The sequence below is a fragment of the Clinocottus analis genome, unplaced genomic scaffold, assembly GCF_023055335.1.
Source record: "Clinocottus analis isolate CAN_PGR_092001 unplaced genomic scaffold, fCliAna1.0.p SCAF_4, whole genome shotgun sequence".
NCBI classification, from domain to species: Eukaryota; Metazoa; Chordata; class Actinopteri; order Perciformes; family Cottidae; genus Clinocottus; species Clinocottus analis.
The window spans coordinates 8,728,963-8,748,406 of record NW_027176153.1 but is presented as its reverse complement, the minus strand read 5'-3'; the positions used below and the strand labels follow the sequence as shown (position 1 = coordinate 8,748,406).

Here is a 19,444-nt window from a genome sequence, read left to right as displayed (position 1 = left end):
TAATATTACACTGGAGCCTAAAACTTGTATAAATGCCCAGACTTCTATTTAGAGTGGCTTCACACAACAAGGATATTTGTGTGTGATAGTTTTCATTTCAATAAACCTCAAGATGGGAGTCTCACCCTGCTCTCCTGGATATGCACTCCTGCCGGGGGTCCCCCTTAGGCCGACACGCCCAAGGGTGCCCCTGGCGCCCGGTGGGCCCTTGGGCCCTGGTATACCAGGTTCCCCGGGGGGCCCCACCGGCTCCTCAATAGGAGCAGGCTTGCGACTCATCTCGTTAATGAACATGTCGAGCTTCAACACCTCCTCTGAAAAACACACACAAAAAAGTTTGCATTTCTTTCGAAGTTAAAACGAGCGAGTGAACCATGCAGACATCCGTGCTCGCTAAAGTGAGAACTTACTATGCACCAGTTGCTCACAGGCCTGTGTGACCAGTTGGTAGATCATGGCCATAGACTGAGGTTCTCCCTGTTAAACATCAGCAGATTTCACCAAATTACATCATGAAATGAAATGTATATCCATGTAGATAAAGAGCAATGACTAAATGTGGCCCTCTTGCAGTGAGACGATGTATTTTACGATAAAGATTTTACATAACCCACCTTCTCTCCGCGCTCTCCTTTACCCCCCGGCAGACCCTGTGAAGCGACAGATACACAAGTGTGAAGATTATCACCAAGGCTCCTCCCTGATCTCTCACCTCCTCACCTTCCCCCTTCCTCTCAAACTTTGAGAGCAACTCACGGGATGCCGGTGTGTGTGTGAAAGAGGAGGACAACATCTGATATCGCAAGTTGACCAGCTTTAAAAGCACTGCTGGGTTCAGAAGAGAAAACCAGCTGAACATCAGCTCTTCACCATGTCCAGAAGGGTTCATCAAATGTAGAATGATTAATGGATATTTGTAGTGAAATGTAGAATGATCATGTAATTTTGTACGTCATCAAGTTTGAAGTTGTGGATCACAAACTGTCAGTGCGTCATGACGGTGAGCGCTCTGTGTTTAGGGGGATGAAAGGAGCGTGTGTGTTTGGACAGGATCATCACAGCCTCTCACTGGTCAACCTCTAAGGTATGATAAAGCATTTTTTCTGATTGCATCTTGTGTCCGAGTGAGCCACAGGTAATTGTGACCACGAAATTACCAAAAGTGCTCCTGGCACAGATATAATTTGTCCTTCTCGTCTTACCGTAGGTCCCACAGATCCTGAGAAGCCCCTGTCCCCTATCGGCCCCGGGTGTCCGGGCATTCCCTGGAAACCCTGGAAAATACAAATAGATGGATGTTTCGAAGAGACACATGACATATAGGCAGAGATGCTGTTCCCTGAGTTACAATATGATTCATTGGAATATACAGTACATATATATAGATTCTGACCACTCTGAGGTTTCATACTGTGTCATACAGGGCAGTACAGCTCAGAGAGGGGAATGCCAGGTTTTGGCCTGAGGGTGGTGATAGAGGAAAGCTCATAACGTGACCAAAATGTAAACGGCTCATTCATTCTCAGTAAATTGAATGTGTCCAAATGGCCACACAAGATTTCATGGCAATTAAGATATTACTTTTTCAAAGTCTGTGTCATGGACCAAAATGTTGGTCACAGTCGAATTCTGATCCAACAGTGACACTAAAGTCAAAAATTGTAGAGGCTCTAAAATTAAATCCAATCTTACCCGGGGTCCGGTAAGGCCTGGTCCACCGATGTTTCCTTCGAGCCCCCTGATGCCCTGTGTACACACAATGCAGAGAGAGGAGGACAAATGAAAAAAAAGACGGAGGGTCATCGCTGACATGTGGCGTTCTGGGATCAAGCAGCAGCTCACCTGAGGGCCTGAAGGCCCCACCTCTCCTGCTGGACCTGGAGGTCCTGGTAAACCCTGCGCAGAAAGACAGCAGTGAGGTTTGAATGGGTTCAAACACAACAGCACGGGGAAAAGAGGAAGTTAAAAAGTGTTCCCTCTCCTATTTCTGTAATTTGGTGACTCGGTTTAGACTCACCTGGACCCCTGGTCGCCCAGGATCTCCCTTTGCCCCTCTTGCACCAGGTGGACCCTAAAGAGTTGAATAAGAAAACACAACCGTTGAATACAACATCCTGGATTCATGAGTCCAGAAGACAATGTTTAATAACACCAGGCACGTATTTGAAACTAAGAAGGTCACTCACCGCTTTACCTTGCACAGCGATGCCTCGGGGGCCTGTGCTGCCCAGGGGCCCAAGACCTCCCTCAAGCCCTCCCTTTCCTGGAGGACCCACCTCCCCCTGAAACACAGAGAAACTAACTTGAAGACATCAGGTTGGAGCTCCAAGGCGCACCTCGAACTAAAACCCAAAGGATTTTACTGATAAATCCCCAGATCATGTGGATGGCGTAGTTGTTCAGAATCACATCGGCGATTGTGAGGCACGGATCGAGCCGCAGTGAATGGAAGGAGAACATGTCGCAGATGAACAGAGGCAAGACCTGAATGAAAAGGAGTTTTCTGATTTGCAGAGATTTTGTGCACCTCTGCCGACGAAAAAAGTCAAGAGGTGGTGAGTAGCTTCCAATGCTAATGCAATTATGTGAGAACCAAAGTAGAGCTGTGCCGCATCCACACAGCCATAGCAGCAGCTCTGCTCCCACGTTGGTGCAAACACTATCGTTATGGTGGCAAGAAATTTAAAAAGAAAGTAAAAAGTGCAAATTTGCTAACTGACGATTACAGGATATTTGTTCTTACCCCTGAAACCACAAAAGACACACCTGTATTTTTTTATCTTGTGTATTTTACTGTAAATGTATTCATTTTTCCATTTTATTTCTACTTAACACAAGTGGTGAACAAGTGGTTGGACAAGTGGTGAAAGTTAGCGTTTTCCTACAAACACAAAACAGAGTGCATCTGGTTCTTGTGCATAAATATATACAACAAATCTAAACTAAGCCAAAGTAACTAAACCAAACCAAACCAATCTAAACTATCTGCTGTAGTGCTGGCTTCACCCTCACATCACTGTGCAACGCTCTCGTTTCTAAATCTTACTAAGCATGAAGAAATATGTCCATCTCACCTTTGGGCCTTGCTCGCCCTTTTCGCCTTTCTCACCACGAGTACCTGGCTTTCCCTGGAGGGGAGGGGAAAAGGCCGCAGAATAAAAGTCAATATGTTGTTAAACAGCTGGATCACACGTACAAATGAGGTCTCGCGGTGACTTACATTTGGTCCGGGGAAACCGGAGGCTCCGGGGATGTCGGAGGAGCAGGTGCAGGTGTACGCCGGGACGGGACAGCTCTCCTCGTCTCTCTGACACACACAGACAGACATCGACGGCAAAGACATTAGGTCAGAATTCATCCCTGTCGTGTAACCACTTGGAAAGAAAAGTGATGAAAGTGACAGGATTGTGTGAGAAGGAAGTGAGGGTGCAGGCATTTGAGGTATGAGTAACAGTTTTCGGATGTATAATCAGTTTAAAGAGTCATTTTTATTCCACAAGGGGCTGCCGAGAGTTAAGCAGTGGAAACATTTGAAGTCAACACTCAGCTTGTTATACTTGTACGCAGCTGTCACATCATTTACAGTCCGAGGCATCTGGCTGGAGAACTCACGTGTTACACTCAACGTTAGGTCTGCTTTTCTTCGAGAGCTCGCCCCTCAATAGAAGCCAAATGGCTTCAATTTAAAGATCTAATCTAAAGAGTTTGTATTTTATATTGTTCCCTCTGTGATTTCTTGTTGAGTTTGTGTTTTGCACCATCTCTTGTCTACTTGTTGTAGCGCTTTGTGTATTTTCAATTTGTGTTGTGTGGCATTGGGTCGTGCTACAAACTTGTACCCATACAAATAAACATTAAATAAATAAAAATGTGTTGAAACACAGCATCAGTTATTTAGCAAGATGGAGCTGAATAAAAGTAAATATGAATGGGAACAGACTGACCATCCCCGGCAAGTCACAGCAGGTGTCCTCTAAAGACCACGTGGTGTTGCAGACGATCTCAAAGGACTGCAGCTGGAACTGGAAACAATGGAGAACACAAGGGATGAGCACCGGACAGAAGAAAGACTACCAGTTTATATATATATATATATATATATATATATATATATATATATATATATATATATATATATATATATATATATATATATCAAACAGAATAAAAACGTACCGGTGCGGATCCACTATTGGGTCCTCTGGTCTTCACCAGTTTCCCCAGCATCTCAAAGCCGTCGGTCGGTAGGCTGCCTAATGGGCGGGCCGGTCTCTCACCCACACGCTGGCAGTCCACAGACAGGGACACACTTACCTGGCTGACCGACAGGTGAACCTGCCAATCAAAGTTATTATATTAGAACCAGGCGGTCACATTCACTGGGTAGACATTCCCCCTCTGCTCCCCAAGCACCTTCAGCCTCCTATCGTCGCCCTTTGTCTTACTTTGATTAGGTTTCGGGGTCAGAAAACACTATCATCCGGAAAAGCCAAAATCTAAAAATATTGTGTGTCTACGCGTCTGTGTGTTCAGGATTCGACTGAGCCGCCACTCAGAGAACGTTTAGATTCTAATTGCAGCGATCAGGCGCTCATGTTTTTGAAGCGCCTTAACTGCCTTCTTGACGCATGTCATAATCACCGCTGCTGGACGTGTCAGCCGTGTATTCATATTGTATTTTCTCAGCCCGACTTGGGACAGCTGCTGCGATTACACTGCGCGCTTATCTCAAACCTTTCCAACATGCGCTTTCTTCTTCTTACATGTCTTGACATTTCTGTTTTATTGGAGAGCGCACAAAGATGACAAGGTAGCTGGAAGTAAGTATACTGAAAACACAACATCTGTGTTTTTTTTCTTTTCAGGCTAAATGACTTTCTATCCATCCAAGTGTTTCTCATCTCACCTTGTGAAAACTGCCGTAGAACAGCCGGTGGACCTCCCGCTGGTCGAAGGTCAGTTCCTGCACTTCCCCCCTGTAGTCCAGACTGAAGTACACCAGATGCTTGGTGGTAGCTGTGGAGAGCACCACAGAAAAAAGAAGATCAACTTCTTAACTCACACGGTGTCCAGCATAACGCACAGGGACCCTGAAGATGGCACTGTGCTGCAGCAAGGTGTTTAAAAACTTACCGTTGTTTCTATTTACAGAATGTATTTATTCGTTTTTACATCTTTAGAAGGTACCAGATTGGATAGATGGAGCTAGTCTTTTTATAGTTTTATCGTCTTTTTACTGTGAAGCCTCCATCTTTTGGATTCTGGCTGTCTGCAACGCATATTAAATAATTATATTGGGGACTGTGCACCCAATAAAATAAGACATTTTCATCTAAACTGTTGTGCTATTTATAGATCTACATTGTGTTTGTGTTTCATGTCGGAACTACTTTCTTTCTACCGAACTACACCCAGCAACCGTATCACTGCACAGAAGAAAGCGGCCCAAAGAGATATTAAGCTTATTATTACATTACACAAAGAAAACCAGCTGATCCTTAAAAATGAAGTAGTTGGAACAAAACCAAAAAAAAAATACAATGTAGATCATTGTTGTGTTGATTACTAATCAATTCATCATGTAATTGCTCTAGCTCTATAAAAAAAAACATAAACCATGCTCAAAACATAGCAAAAGAGCAGGAAGTGACTCCAGCCATCTGACGAGAGGCCCTGACCACAAAATAAAGCTCTTGTGACCGAACATGGGACGACAGGGACGATAAAGTTGCTTGAGGATTGGGAAATGGAGGTAACTCACGGTCGAGCACCACTCCCATCTTCGGCTGGAAGTCGTTGTCAGTGAGCTGCCAGAGGGCGAAGGGCTCGCGGGGCGTGTCCTGCAACACGCGGAAGGCGATGCTGATGGTGTGTTCTGGAGAGAAACCTGCAGGGTGGATGAACCTTGGAGGGGGAGAGGGAAGTGAAAGATAAAGGGGACCCAGGTCATGTGTGTGCAAATACACGATCAACACTTTTGGAAGCATGATGAACAGTAAATACAGGAGCCCAGGAAGACGTAAAAGCCACAATTAACCAGACACAATATGGAAGTCTTAAGTTTCACAGCCTCGAGACATCGAGATCGAGCATTACAGGATCACGCTCCGAGTGATGGAGGCTCATTAAAAATGAGCAAAAGTGTAACAGCCGTCGATTACACGTCTGACATCCAGCCTGAGCCTTTCACAAACAATTCATTTATGATTTATGCATTTTTTCTTGCTACTTTACATAAATTCTCGTGTTTGAACAAGAAACACAGTTTAATTGTTTTTCGATCTCTTTTTTGTGACGCCCAGACGCCACAATATATTTATAATCCGTATTGGATTTGCAGTTATCAGGCGTCAGCCAGTGTTATCCTCAGAAACGCTTTCTTAATCGTTTCAGGAATAAATCAATAACTCAAAATGGCCCTGGAGTGAGCATGGCTTCTTTTGCTTATGTCGGTCATGTAGAGGTATCAGTATTAAAGTGAGACTGAAGGCAAACGTTTCATTCGTGGATCTTGGTGTGTAAATACACACTAATAAATAAAGTGAGTTCAAAGCAGCGGGAGAGATGATCTCACTTGGTGCTCTGTGTCAGCTGGACGTCTCTGTACAAAGTGTAGGTGGGGAGGACGTTGAACACAAAGGGCTCGGCTGCCACGCCCTCCACCGACGAGTGAGCTCTCTTAGTCAGACCAAAGGCTTCCATCATGTCAAATCCTGAGACCATGATGAGAAGAAAAACAAGAGGTGTAACTTTGAGGACAACAGATTAAACATTTTGGAAAACTAACGTATGAATTATTCAAATTGAGCCTTTTAGCTTGACAGTTTTTCTCACCTTTAACAATGCTGTGTCTGATGGTGACTTCAGGGCAGACTGAAACACAAGAGGGCGGCGTTGAGTCGTTACGAACGAGGCAGTTAAATTAAATGAAAGTCTCGTGAGGGGGCTCTTGGTGCACGACAAGAAAGGTGATATTGATTATGTCTCGAGGGAAGAACTGCTACTGTTTTATTTTGACGCATTACCAGACGATCTACGCCGATCATAATGTTTCAAATAAATGCCAAGGCCAAGCACTGAATTAGAGATTAAAAGCATTGAATTCATATAAATTACATTTAAAGGCAGCAGATACAGAAATACTTTTTCTTGGGTGTGGGAACAACAATAAATGACTGTAATGTCAAATGTTGAATGTTTAAGTACTTTTTCCGTGGTTATTTTGATAGATTTTCTATGGTACACAGGGTTTTCTGGTCTAAAGCACAGAGTGTATCTGGTTGAAAACTTTATATTTTTCTGTAAATGGCCCACAATCCAAAAGGTTTGGCCACCCCCAGTCTAGAGGATGAAAAAAGTACAAAAGCTAATGTAGTCCTCGGGACTGCAGGAACCGTCCTGCAGCCCGCTGGGAATTTCTAAACTCAAGAATATAACGAGTCCCCAAGAGACCCGAAATAATGAATGTACCGAGACTCATTTCTACAGAGGAATATAACAGCGATGTGATCGTGACTCACCTTCGTTGTGGATGGGGTACATCCAGGGTTGGATGGGAATTCTGGAAGGAGCTGCGGCTGTAAAAGCAAATCCATTCACGTCACATTTAACAAATAACAAGAGTGTTAAGAATGGCTTCAAGGTTCAGTCAATTAGGTACTAGCAGTGAAGAAGCCAGCTAGAAATGATGTATTCCCACATTTTATGTTTGTGCATTTAATGTGGGAATTCATAATAAGCAGGCCAGACCTGTTGGATGCAGAATAGAGACGGCGGCGCCCTCTGCTGAGCCAAGAAGGGAGTGCACGCTGATGCGATACAGAGTCTCTGGTTCCAGATCAGTGAAGCAGTGACTGCTGCTGGACTTGTCCACGGTCTCTTCCTTTGCTTGCTGGTCTGCACACAACGCACACATAGACTTGACATAAACACACCCGTGAAGTTTGTAGTTTTTAGATTACTTACAGTTACTGAGACAATGAAATGCAGTTTGGCTTCGAACCAGAAGAGCAACAAGCAGTGCACATGCATGAAAAGAGTATATAAAGAATAATCAATGGCCAAGAGAGAATTATCTTTTCAGTTATTTCCTAGCTTTCCCTCAAAGAAGGTGACTCAAACCCACTTACATTTAAAACTACGTGACAATATAGTATTATTAGCTAGGAAATGTATTCTGAATAACTGGAACCAGGATTAGCCACCAACTGCCATTATTTTTATATTTCTAATTGTGTGCCACAGATAAGATGAAAAGTAAAGCGCTTGTTTCTGTTGCAAACCAATACAAATTCTGTAAAAAATAAAAATTTAAAATAATGTGAAATAAATGGTTCGTGGGTATGAAAACCCTGCTACGAGCTTGTATACACAGTGTGTATGATTACACACAGATACAGTATGAATATAGTGTAGCAGGTATAAGTCTAAAATATACAGTGTTTACATTAATGTGTGTATCCTGGTTATAATCCAGTTTTTTAAGTATCCTGCTCATGCCAGCTGGAGCTCTGAGAAAGAAACAGAGCTACTTGTTGCATTTGCACGGGTGCTGCTTAAGCCAAGTGACATAACACAGAAACACGGTGGCGACGGCAAAATGCATTTCACCTCTGGAGGATTTTACTTTTTTTACTTAATACTCATGTCCACGTGACCACACGTGGACATGAGACCACAACGTTACCTTTGACGGCCTGGATGACAATACGATATCCATCGACAGCAGACACGGGCCTCCAAGACACACAGATACTTGAGTGGTCTGACCGGACCACACTCACACTGCTCACCCGCAAACTTGCTGGAGAGAGAGAGAGAGAGAGAGAGAGAGAGAGAGAGAGAGAGAGAGAGAGAGAGAGAGAGAGAGAGAGGGGCTGTAAACCTGAAAAAAATCACATCATGATCTCCCAAAAAAGGCCCAGATGCCAGGAGAACAGATACAATTTCACTCTGCGAAGTACCACCTGAGCACACACCATGAGCTGCATCTATCTGGGCCTGACTATCACAGCCTCAGGGAGTTTCAGCCTGGCAGTGAATGCACTGAAGGAAAAGGCCAGAAGAGCCCTCTATGCTATTCAAATAACATTTCATAACATCCAAATTCCAATTGAAATGCGGTGCAAACTTTTCGACAATGTGATCCAGCCCATTGCGCCGTATGGTAGTGAGGTATGGGGTCCACTCAGTCACCATCGCGACACCCAATGGGACAAACACCCCACAGACGTCCTGCATGCAGAGCTCTGCAGAATGATCCGCAACGTTCAGAGAAAGATGTCGGAGAAAAATAAATCATATTTGTAGTCTGAAGGAAAACATATAGATTAAAAACTGATATTTACCAGATGTGTAATGGGATATCAGTGTCCAATTTGGGTCAATAGTTAGAGATGGACAGAGAGACAAAGTGTTTACTTTCACATTACCTGTGCTCCTTTCAAGGTAAACTGTTCCATGTGGGTGTCTCTATTTCTCGCTCTGAACCATTCAGCTGAATGCACTCCTGTCTGTATTATGGCTCATGTGCGATTGACATATAACCTTGTTTTATTTTTTGTATATCTTATCTTGAATAAAATTGTTCAAAGACTAACTTGCTCAAAATACTGTTGATTCACGCATACACACACCCACACACCCACACACACACGCACACACACACACACACACACACACACACACACACACACACACACACACACACACACAAACACACACACACACACTCTCTCTTTCAATCTGTTGTATTGTTGTTATTATTTTCGTTTTTGGTGTGAGTTGTATAGAGAGAGACATGAGTTGGACGCCCGATAAACAGAAAGGTGGACATCCTCATTTTACATTTGAGTTTGAGGTTTCTAGAATGGTCCGAAACTTTGACTTCTTTAAAGCAAAAACATCAGAGCAAAAAGTAGTCCGGTGTGTCTTGTTTCAGTGAGTGTGTGACTCACTCGTTTTGCCCTGAGCAGAACCGCTGCCTCCTTCTCTGTTGCGGTACTCGGCGGTGACCAGGACGCTGTACCGAGTATCTGGCTGCAACGACTCCAGCATCACCCGCTTCTCAACACCCGGGACTAGCACCTGTAGACAAAAGAAACCCACCTTCCAGGGTCAAGCTTTTTAAGTTTAGCATCCGCTCCACACACAGTGACGGGACTACTTTGCACTATAATCTCCTGTCCGGCAGGATGAAAGACAAAGCGGCTGAGAAGGCGGCGTTTACAGCCCACTCACGGTGCTGTCCTGGGCTTCAGATGCAGTCAGCGCCGTGTAGGACACGCGGTACTGGAGCACGTGAGCGTTCGGAGGGACCCAGCTGACCACCAAGCTGATGGCCGTCTCTTCAGAGACCGATATGCTGGATGGGCCTCCGCCAGACACTGCGGGGGACAAAATACCAAAAGCAAGGAGACTTGTGAGCCCCCAATAATCCAACAGTCACCTCGAGGGAGTTGCAAAGTGGAGTGACAGAGTGTGATACAGAGAGTGAGATACTGTGGAAGAACTGCTAAAACTCAAAAGGTGAACATGCTACAACGGCCAAGGTCCAGGTCTCAAAACATCAAGAATCTGTGGCGGTTTGAAGATTGAGGTCAACGTGTGAAAGTAATAAAGTAACACAATGCTGAGGTAACGTATTACTTTTGAAACCAAGTAATGAATAAAGTAATATTAGTACTTTTTAAATGAGTATTTACAAGTAAAAAAGTACTTTTGTTTGTAAAGATATTGTTAGATTTACCTGGGTTCGCAATACAAATTATTGATTATTTTTAGTCACTGTTCCCACTTCTTGCCCTGTAACAATGGTCTTTTATGAAGACATTAACCATATCTTTGGTTAGAGCTACAATGTAACATACGTATTGCAAAGTATGTTCACTTCAGTACAACAATTAGGTACAATTTTCCCCTTTATGCTACTTTTTACTTCTATTTCACCACATTTCAAAAGGAAATGTTGTACTTTTTACTTCACTACATATGTCTAACAGCGTAAGATACTATCTATTTAAAGATTAGGATTTCACATGTGAAACAAATGATCATAACAAGATGCCTGACGAATAAAACTACAAGACTAAACTAGTAAACCGTTAACTGGTAAATTGCAGCTCAACAGCAGTCCCAATATTGTAATACGTCTAAAAAGAAATCAAACTCATTGTTCACGGGAGGATTCTTTGTTTTGCTTCCCACATTCCTATTTAGTGCGGATATTTAGTGCGGATATGATTCTCTAATGTTGCTGATGGTATCTGATTGTGTAGCGTGTGTGTGTGTGTGTGTGTGTGTGTGTGTGTGTGTGTGTGTGCGACTCACGGGTGCTGTAGCGCGTGGCCACCGCTTCACTCTGAGCTCCATCTCCATAAAGTGCAGACAAAGAGATCTGGTATTCCTTATCGTTCTCCACTCCCTCCAGGATCGCCCCTTCGCTCTCCCCACCCGCCCTCAGCTAAAACAAACAGACAGAGGGGAGGGGAAGAAAAAGACGTTAATCATTATAACACAATATGCCCTCCACCCGTCCTTTCATCCGTCCCCACCTGTCTCAGGTCTCCTCCACTGAGGGAGATCCACTTGATGAGGTAAGAGACGACGTCATCGGCGGCCGCCTCCCAGCGCACAGTGATGTCACTGCCTGAGAAATTAGTCACCCTGAAGTCTGATGGGGAAGGCACCTTCACTAGGAGAGAAGGAGAATGGGTCAAGAAAGGGAAAAAAGAGACTTTAGCCTGATTGTAAATGTTTTCACTCACATTCAATACAATGTGTGTGCGTGAGTGTGTGTCTTACGTGTGGTGACGTTACTGGTGAGCGCTGCGGACAGGCCGAGTGGGTAGTGAGACTGGACTGAAACCAGATATCTGGAGAGTGAAGAGAGGTTCTGCACCACCACAGAGTTCAGTCCCGCTACCTCCACCTGGGAAGAGGTTTCATATTAAATGACTGAGTGGGACCGTGTGGCCGCAGGGGTCTCTGGACCCATGGGCTGTCGGTCAGACAACGCATTAAGCTCCAGTGTAGTCAGTGGATATTCAGGTCGAGACTTTCAGGTCGTCGTATACAGATTTGCAACAAATGGAATGAAGACCACATGGTTTGAAAGTGCTCAGCTTACACTCATTTAGAAGTTCAATCTTTAGCTGATAAAAGACTAAATCATTGTCAGATGACAACTGGCGGGTTCTAAGATTGAATTCAAAAAATGCCATGAATCTCATTAACAGTGCAAACAAAGCTTTTTCGAAACACCGACCTCGCCAGCCGTTAAATGTTTTGAAGCACATCTGCATGTAAACTCATCTTCAGCAGTACTGAACTCACTGAGACAACCTCTGCAGCGCTACTTTCTTTGTTTGTACTTTCTATGTCTCTCTTATAAAACACAAACACGTTCTCAGTTCCGGAGATGCTTTTGGAAACAGAAGACTTGCCATTTGACACCGGTGTGTTTACCTGCTTGACGTCACTGCCGTGGTTGGTGCTGTAGATGATTCTGTGGCCGGGGACGTCCACGGCTCCGGGCACCCAGCTCACCCTCAGCATGCTGTGGGTGACCATCGGGAACTGAACGCTCGCAGGCGATGGGAGATGCACTGAAGAGGGTGGGGGGAAATAAAAAAGGGAGCGGAGAAGAAGGAGATAAAGGCAATGAAAGACAAATGATCAGTCAGCGTAACGAAGTGATTTATTTTGTAACATCGCCGTTCAGAAGTTACAGCGCGAGAAAGGTTTTATAGTAGAGATAATTGAAGATCTGTAGGGAATAGATGACAGAGATTAAAAAAAAGAAGAGAGATGAAGAAGAAGATGTGAAGAGTAAAGTGGAGAATGTCTCACATGTGGTGGCCACAGCCGTGACGGGGTCGCTGGGATCCTCATCATACAGAGCGTAAAGAGTGACGGAGTAGTCTGTTGCCGGCAGTAAGCCTGCCAGATCCACTGCCGTCTGGTCGCCACTGAATTTCTCCTGCAGCCACACAGGAACAAAACACAAACGTCTGGTACCAGTTCTGACTGTGTATATTAATCACGTCGAGTAACACAGCATCAAGGAGGGAGGAATAAACAGAACGCGGCGATCTACATTTCGGATGATGCTGGCTCTTTGTTTTCCTCCAAGACGTGAACGTGATGTGAGGAAAGAGGAATTGTAGTGAAATACTTATACATATATTAGTATGTAGCATAGATAAGATTACAAATATATATATATACATATATATTATAGTTATAAGGTGTATAGCGATGCAAACTATTTGACTTAATTTTCAAAAAGAATGATGTTCTTGTTTCTTAGAGACAGGTAATACGAGTCTATCTCTAATATGGTGCTAAGTGGTAGTTTCCGTTACACGCGCACGCGTGCACACACACAAACACACACAGACAGAGAAAGAGAGATCCACGTGTCACCTCCTTGGCGTCATCAGGCTCCCCGTGGTTGAGTGCTGAGTACAGGATCATGTACTGTGTTGCACCGGGCACCCAGCCCCAGCTCACCCTCAGGGTGCTGTAAGAGGAAGGAGTCACCTCCAGGTTGGTAGGCATGGCCAGGGGCACTGAGTGAGAGATGAGGGGAGGAGAGGGATGTCAGAGCTGGTTTGTAGTCGTGCCTTTCAACCCACAAATAGTTTTAAAAAAAGGCGACCCAGTCAGTTCTTTTGTGTGCGGTCTGTATAAGAAAACATGTGATTCAGATTGCTATGTCACATGCAGGCTAGGCTCATTTGAATATACGGCCTACCCATCTGAGAATCTCCTCTCACAGCTTGACTCCCCTTTGCTAAGGTGAAATTTCAGGAGGGAGTCTTAAAAAGACAGAGCATTTTCAGACAAAGACATTCAGACAGGCGGGATGAGGAAAAAAAGCATGTCAACATGTTCTAGTAGAAAACTCTGAATACAAGTATGAACCTGAAAAAATAGCATATATATATATATATATATATATATATATATATATATATATATATATATATATATATATATATATATATATATTAGTATCACAGTGATTCAGGGCTTGATTAAAACAGGGCTCATAAAGACTGAATACTGCAGGCCGGCTGACCTGCGTCTCAAACACATTCCTCTCAGCAGATGTTTTTACTGAATTTAGTAACCAACTATGCCAAAAGAAAATAAAAAACTGACACTACTCAAGTTGCAGTTTACATTAAAGTCCATATAAAATGTCATCACTTCATAATTTTATCCTCTACCTCACAAAACAAACCCAGGTGGCAAATTGGAAGAAATACCCTCCTGAGATATGCGCCCGCGAGAAATAAACACAACGGATGGACGGACATGAGGTCACAGTGAGCTTGACCTTGACATGCGTGAGCGATGAACAGACACATGTGATATTCAGCAGTGATGTCAGTCTTACATGTCGTGACAGTTCCTCTGAGCGCCAGGCCGACGTTGTCTGCGTACACGGGGAAGATGGACACGTGGTACAGCGTCTGAGAGGAGAGGCCTTCCAGCAGCACAGTGGACTCTGAGCCGGCCAAAACCACCTAGTAACAAAGCATCCATTGCACAAAGATGCAAACGAGCACGAAACAGTTGCAATTTGACATTTTAATATTCTGTAAAAACATGCATTGCTTTTTATATGAGTTTGTATTCCCCTTCCACACAGGACCACACCTTTTTTTCGCAAATAGCACTTTGTGTTTTGTCCCTTTTTTCCCTCTCTGACAGTTTTGTGATGCAATTGAAAAATGTAAATGTAGAGCCAGCTGCAATCTGCCTGTCTTCACGGTGGCGGTCTTACTCTGTGTACATAACTGTGCTAGTGCTTCAAAACCAGAATAATTCACGAGTTCGCACCTCCTGTGGACTCTGACCCTCGGCGCTGTGGTAGACGACTCTGTGCTGTTGGACTGGCTTTGCGGGATTGGTCCAGTGAAGCTGGACTTCTCTGGAGCCCAGTTCAGAGAAGCGGAGGTCGGTGGGACTGGGGTAGGAGAGGGCAGGGTCAGCCGTGGGCCCGGGCTCCATTCCTGGAGACGCAGCAACGAGGAACACGATATTTATGGTTTGAAAAACGTAATGCCGGCCATGAAAATAAATCTAAGGCTGAGTCCCAAATCAGTTACTCATTTCGTACTGTCTACACACGACCCAGGGAGTTCTGTGTAGATGACGATATAGAGAGATCATATGCAAAAAAACACACACAAAAAAATACTGCAATGCTCTCTTGTAATGAATATATATTTTAAGCTATTGTATTTAGTGCTTTTAATAGTTGGGAAAATACTAACTAATAAATACAAAGTACTTTGTGGTTGTTTGGGTTGTGATGCTCTGCTCACATTAAATAAATAATGTTTCGCACCGCAACTCAGAGAATTGTGTCAATAGTGCTTCTCTCTCCACCCTTGTACGTTCTCTTGCAGCACAATGCATGATGGTATATTTTGCCCGGTTTGTGACCATCGGACTACTTTGTAGGTATGATAAATCTCACCGTGTCTTCGGACAGGACTACAAAATATTGAATTCTCTCTGTAGTGAGTTGTGAGTGAGTCCAGACACAGCCTAAGTTTGTGTATCTAAAGAGAAGACAGAGAGGCAGTCCTCTAGACTGATGAAGAGGTTACGTTTTGAGATGCCACGGTCCTTGATCTTCCCACACAGGATGTGAACCAGTCGTGCCACCAGTTTGCTGAGCAGAGGGAAGTCGTTGACGTTGTAGACGTTCAGATCCACCGGCTCCGACGCCACTTGTCTCAACTCGGCCTCATCGGCATTCTTTACACCTGAACAACACACAGTTGTAAACTAGTTCCACCCACATTGCAGTCAACATGAACATAACAGGCCTTGTATCAGACTATGATTGCACTACAGTCCCACAGAGCACAGAAATGCAGGAAATAAATGACAAACTAGAAGTTTCGCATCTCTAAGCCTCTCCCTCTCTTGTTGTCAGTCTCACCTACAGCGATGATCTCCACGCCGGCACTCTTCAGCCGGTTTGCCGCAGCAATGGCGTCATCCTGAGATTTCCCGTCAGTCAACAAGACGAGGAAAAAGGGTGTGTCCGACCTCGCGCCCGCCTTGGTTTTCATGTTCTCCTCCATGACGTGGAGCAGCGCCTGGCCTGGGAGACGGACGCATGGTTACAACCTGACAGACCTGCGGTGACATGTGCTCTACTGTGAACGTATCGATATGCAACGTGTGCACATCATCCAAAAACAGATGCTGGGGATCGAACGCTAACCGTATCGCAGGTGATGCGCGTTTACCTGTAAATGTGTTTCCTCCCTTGTATCTGAAATTCCTCACTGCCTCCAACAGCTGGTCTTTGGTAGTGAAGTTGTTGAGCTGCCACTCCGTGCGGGGGTCTCCGCTGTACTGGGTCAGACCTGGGACACATACACAGCATTTAACACGTTCTTGCCATTCGAAAATGTTTTTGTCTTCATTATTTTGTTGCTACTGCAAAGCTGTTTAAAAAAACAAAAGCTGGCAGACAGTATCTGAAAACCTTTGGTGGGCTGTGACGTGATTGTATTAAATCAGCTTCCTAGTGGAGCAAAATGAGAATGGATTTACAAGCAAACAATGCAGATTGTTTGTTACGCTCCATTACAATGTATATAACCACAACCAGAAATGTATTGAGACGAGAGAATGTCCTCTGATTGAAAATGTGGCGTAAATGCTGAAATGTATTGCTGTTAAAGCTGTGAATGACGGTGTGTGCGTGAGTGCACGTGAGCAGCCACGTGACTCACCAGTAGCTAAACAATATAAAATCCATTATAATTGCGGTTACAAAAAAACAACACTTGCACATCATCCCTGTCGTCACTTACAGTTAACCCCTCAGACTATCTGCACCTCTGAAACACTGACCTCCATGAACACACACACTGATCCTCACCGATCTGAATGTGGTCGGGCCCGATGTGGAAGGGTGTCATCAGGCCCTCCAAGAAGTCTCGGACCCGTCTGAAGTTGGTGCGCCCGATGCTCCAGGAGCCGTCCACCAACAACATGATGTCCGCCGCGGCACCGCTGTCACACTCGAATGGTTTCCTTGTAGACACACCTTGACGAAAAGGAAGCACAAAGCAAAAAGTCTTGAACTGATCAGAGGTTCCAGAGACTTGAGCCGGAGAGCCACGACAGCTGTTGTTGAGGCCCGTGGAGGACAGAAGCTTTACTTACGACCCCACTCACACATAGTTTTCAGTAAATTACTGGGATACCCTCCCGGGCACCGCTAGGGATGTTCACTACTCACACAAAAACTCCATTCAGGAACATTTCAGTATTGGGCTCACGGCATGCTAATGGATAGATAGGACAGGGACAGTACAGCAGATGGCTGTAGAGCGTGTACCGTACGTGGACGCGGCGGAAGTCGTCTCTTATTATTTAAATGAACAGCGGGCGAGGAGCACATTTTGTCCCTGCAGCGTTACTGCGATAATTTACAACACAGCCGTACCGGCTTGTACCCTACCTATATTGCTTTATAGTGTTTCTTCCCTTCATTTGTCCCTCATCTGTTTGCTGCGAGGGTGAATGCATAGTTCTAAATCAGGAAACAGATGGCGTTATGCTTATGGGCAGGCAAAAGGTAGGTGTAGGTGTTAAAATGTAGGCGTAAATACCATGTGTACGTGTGTCGACATGGCATATCCGTGGAAAATGGATGAGTTTGCATGCACACCATTGTGTGAGGACACACGTGCCCTGCAGCCGAACGGGAACAGCCTGTCATTATTCTTTCCTTTACATGTCCCTGCCTTGTGAAAACATCCCATTTCAAACGCTGCTCTGAAGCCCCTCACTCCTGAACTCATAAGGGAGCGAAAGATGGTGGCCAGACGCTCTCGACGGTACCTTGCTTAACACTCTGCTGAAAAGGGAGCTCGGTACCACTGTGTTTCGGTTGATTAAAATAACAAATGTCAATTTTGTGTCCCGTTCCCTGACACTAGGGAGCAGACGTCACCTGTCACCGGTTGGGTCGGGAAGGGTGTCTTCCGTGGTTTCTCCTCGGCTGCCTTGCCCTGCGTTGTGCCCTGCTCCTCCTTATTCTCCCCTTTAGAGCGATCTCGTTCCTTGTCCTTCTTCCTCTTCCTCTTCTCTTTGGTGGTTTTCTCTTGGGCCTCGCCAGGGGGCTGAGAGGGGGTTTCTATTGCTGGGGGCTCTGGAGGAACGAGCACAGGGATGGGTGGGTGGGGGTTAGATAAGCAGAGACTGTGTAGGGGGCCAGTTCAGGCTGAAAGTGTTACATTTTAGGCAGTGGCATCTTTTTCTTTGCCCGATCGATGAAATGTTAAGAACTGCTCCCAATGCCCCAGGCTCACCGTCCGTCTTCTTCCTGGTTTTGTTTCCTGTGTTACACCCACTGTTCCTGGGCTGTCATTATTGTGGGTGTATTTGTCTCAAAGTGCTTTGGTGTCTGTATGTTTACATACAGTATACTGTACTTACTGTACTCGTGTGCACAAGCTTGCTTGTGTGTGTAGTTTGTCAACATTTCCGGTCAAATAGCGTGATAATGACAGAGGCCGTGGAAGAGATCAAGCTCTGCTTTTATGAACTATACCAAACAGACTAAAACAGTTGGGAGATTATTATCTGGAACAGCCGATCCTATCCTAATGGTCAAACAGGAAAACCTGGAGAGAAACATCTCTTTGGGCTCTGGAAGTAATCAACAGTAAATTGACTTAATATCGTGTTAACGAGCTTCATAATAAAGTTTGATTCCAATTCAAACCACAATTATTTTTGAGGAGGGCTAGGATTAAAATGTAGTTTCATATTGCTTCTCATTATCTCCATGAGATCTTCCAAATTGTCAGTGTTTTGTTTTAGAGTTGACTAAAATCCACCAAAGTACGGTTTACGTTTCGTACTGCCATGTCATTTGCAAAAGTGCCTTCATCCTTTCAAGTGTGAAACTGCCAAAACAAATGTTATCTTTATCATTTTACATCTTTTACGACTAATGTTCAAGACCTCACAGAGTGAAAAGGGCTTTTGTCCCTCGTGCTAATGAGCACACGGTACAATATCAACTGCAAGGTGCGTCCTCAATCACCAACTGGCTTTGCAGGGAAGGTTCCTAAGTGCCACGCAGCGTTATCTCCTCAGATACATGTCATTACCTGTGGTAGTAGTGGTGGTTGTGGAGGTGGTGGTGGGGTCTGGATACAGAACCGTCGGCACGCCAGACAGAGCCTCCGTCACATCGTCCAGGTCTCCTGACCCTGACCCGCCCGGCAGCGTCTTCTTCTTCTGCTCCCGACTGCCGCTGCGTATCGTTTCCTCCTCCCGCAGACCCTCCACTGTCAAGGGGGGATCACACATGAGTTATTCATATTCATTTATGAAAAAGTCAATAACATGACTGCAGGAAATGTGAGGGTCAAAACTTATTTTGTTTATA

General features: G+C 44.7%; 1 protein-coding gene across 1 annotated transcript in view; it reads right to left on the bottom strand.

Moving 5' to 3' along the window:
• LOC137800375 (collagen alpha-1(XX) chain) overlaps positions 1-19,444 on the bottom strand; it is a 31,785-nt gene that overhangs the window by 2,024 nt on the left and 10,317 nt on the right. Inside the window, exons 5-39 of the mRNA XM_068597547.1 lie at positions 19,164-19,343; positions 17,999-18,196; positions 16,919-17,086; positions 16,278-16,397; positions 15,965-16,129; positions 15,627-15,785; positions 14,851-15,023; positions 14,405-14,534; positions 13,426-13,571; positions 12,850-12,979; positions 12,466-12,605; positions 11,803-11,929; positions 11,553-11,692; positions 11,329-11,461; positions 10,240-10,385; positions 9,957-10,086; positions 8,687-8,803; positions 7,750-7,896; positions 7,521-7,577; positions 6,835-6,873; positions 6,575-6,713; positions 5,762-5,904; positions 4,907-5,016; positions 4,177-4,335; positions 3,945-4,022; positions 3,221-3,307; positions 3,075-3,128; positions 2,187-2,282; positions 2,018-2,071; positions 1,843-1,896; positions 1,693-1,746; positions 1,203-1,274; positions 615-650; positions 411-477; positions 126-314 (exon numbers count right to left, since the gene is read on the bottom strand). Of these exons, the coding sequence (XP_068453648.1) occupies positions 126-314; positions 411-477; positions 615-650; positions 1,203-1,274; positions 1,693-1,746; positions 1,843-1,896; positions 2,018-2,071; positions 2,187-2,282; positions 3,075-3,128; positions 3,221-3,307; positions 3,945-4,022; positions 4,177-4,335; positions 4,907-5,016; positions 5,762-5,904; positions 6,575-6,713; positions 6,835-6,873; positions 7,521-7,577; positions 7,750-7,896; positions 8,687-8,803; positions 9,957-10,086; positions 10,240-10,385; positions 11,329-11,461; positions 11,553-11,692; positions 11,803-11,929; positions 12,466-12,605; positions 12,850-12,979; positions 13,426-13,571; positions 14,405-14,534; positions 14,851-15,023; positions 15,627-15,785; positions 15,965-16,129; positions 16,278-16,397; positions 16,919-17,086; positions 17,999-18,196; positions 19,164-19,343 (4,137 nt within the window). The remainder of the gene's footprint in view (positions 1-125; positions 315-410; positions 478-614; positions 651-1,202; positions 1,275-1,692; positions 1,747-1,842; positions 1,897-2,017; positions 2,072-2,186; positions 2,283-3,074; positions 3,129-3,220; positions 3,308-3,944; positions 4,023-4,176; positions 4,336-4,906; positions 5,017-5,761; positions 5,905-6,574; positions 6,714-6,834; positions 6,874-7,520; positions 7,578-7,749; positions 7,897-8,686; positions 8,804-9,956; positions 10,087-10,239; positions 10,386-11,328; positions 11,462-11,552; positions 11,693-11,802; positions 11,930-12,465; positions 12,606-12,849; positions 12,980-13,425; positions 13,572-14,404; positions 14,535-14,850; positions 15,024-15,626; positions 15,786-15,964; positions 16,130-16,277; positions 16,398-16,918; positions 17,087-17,998; positions 18,197-19,163; positions 19,344-19,444) is intronic.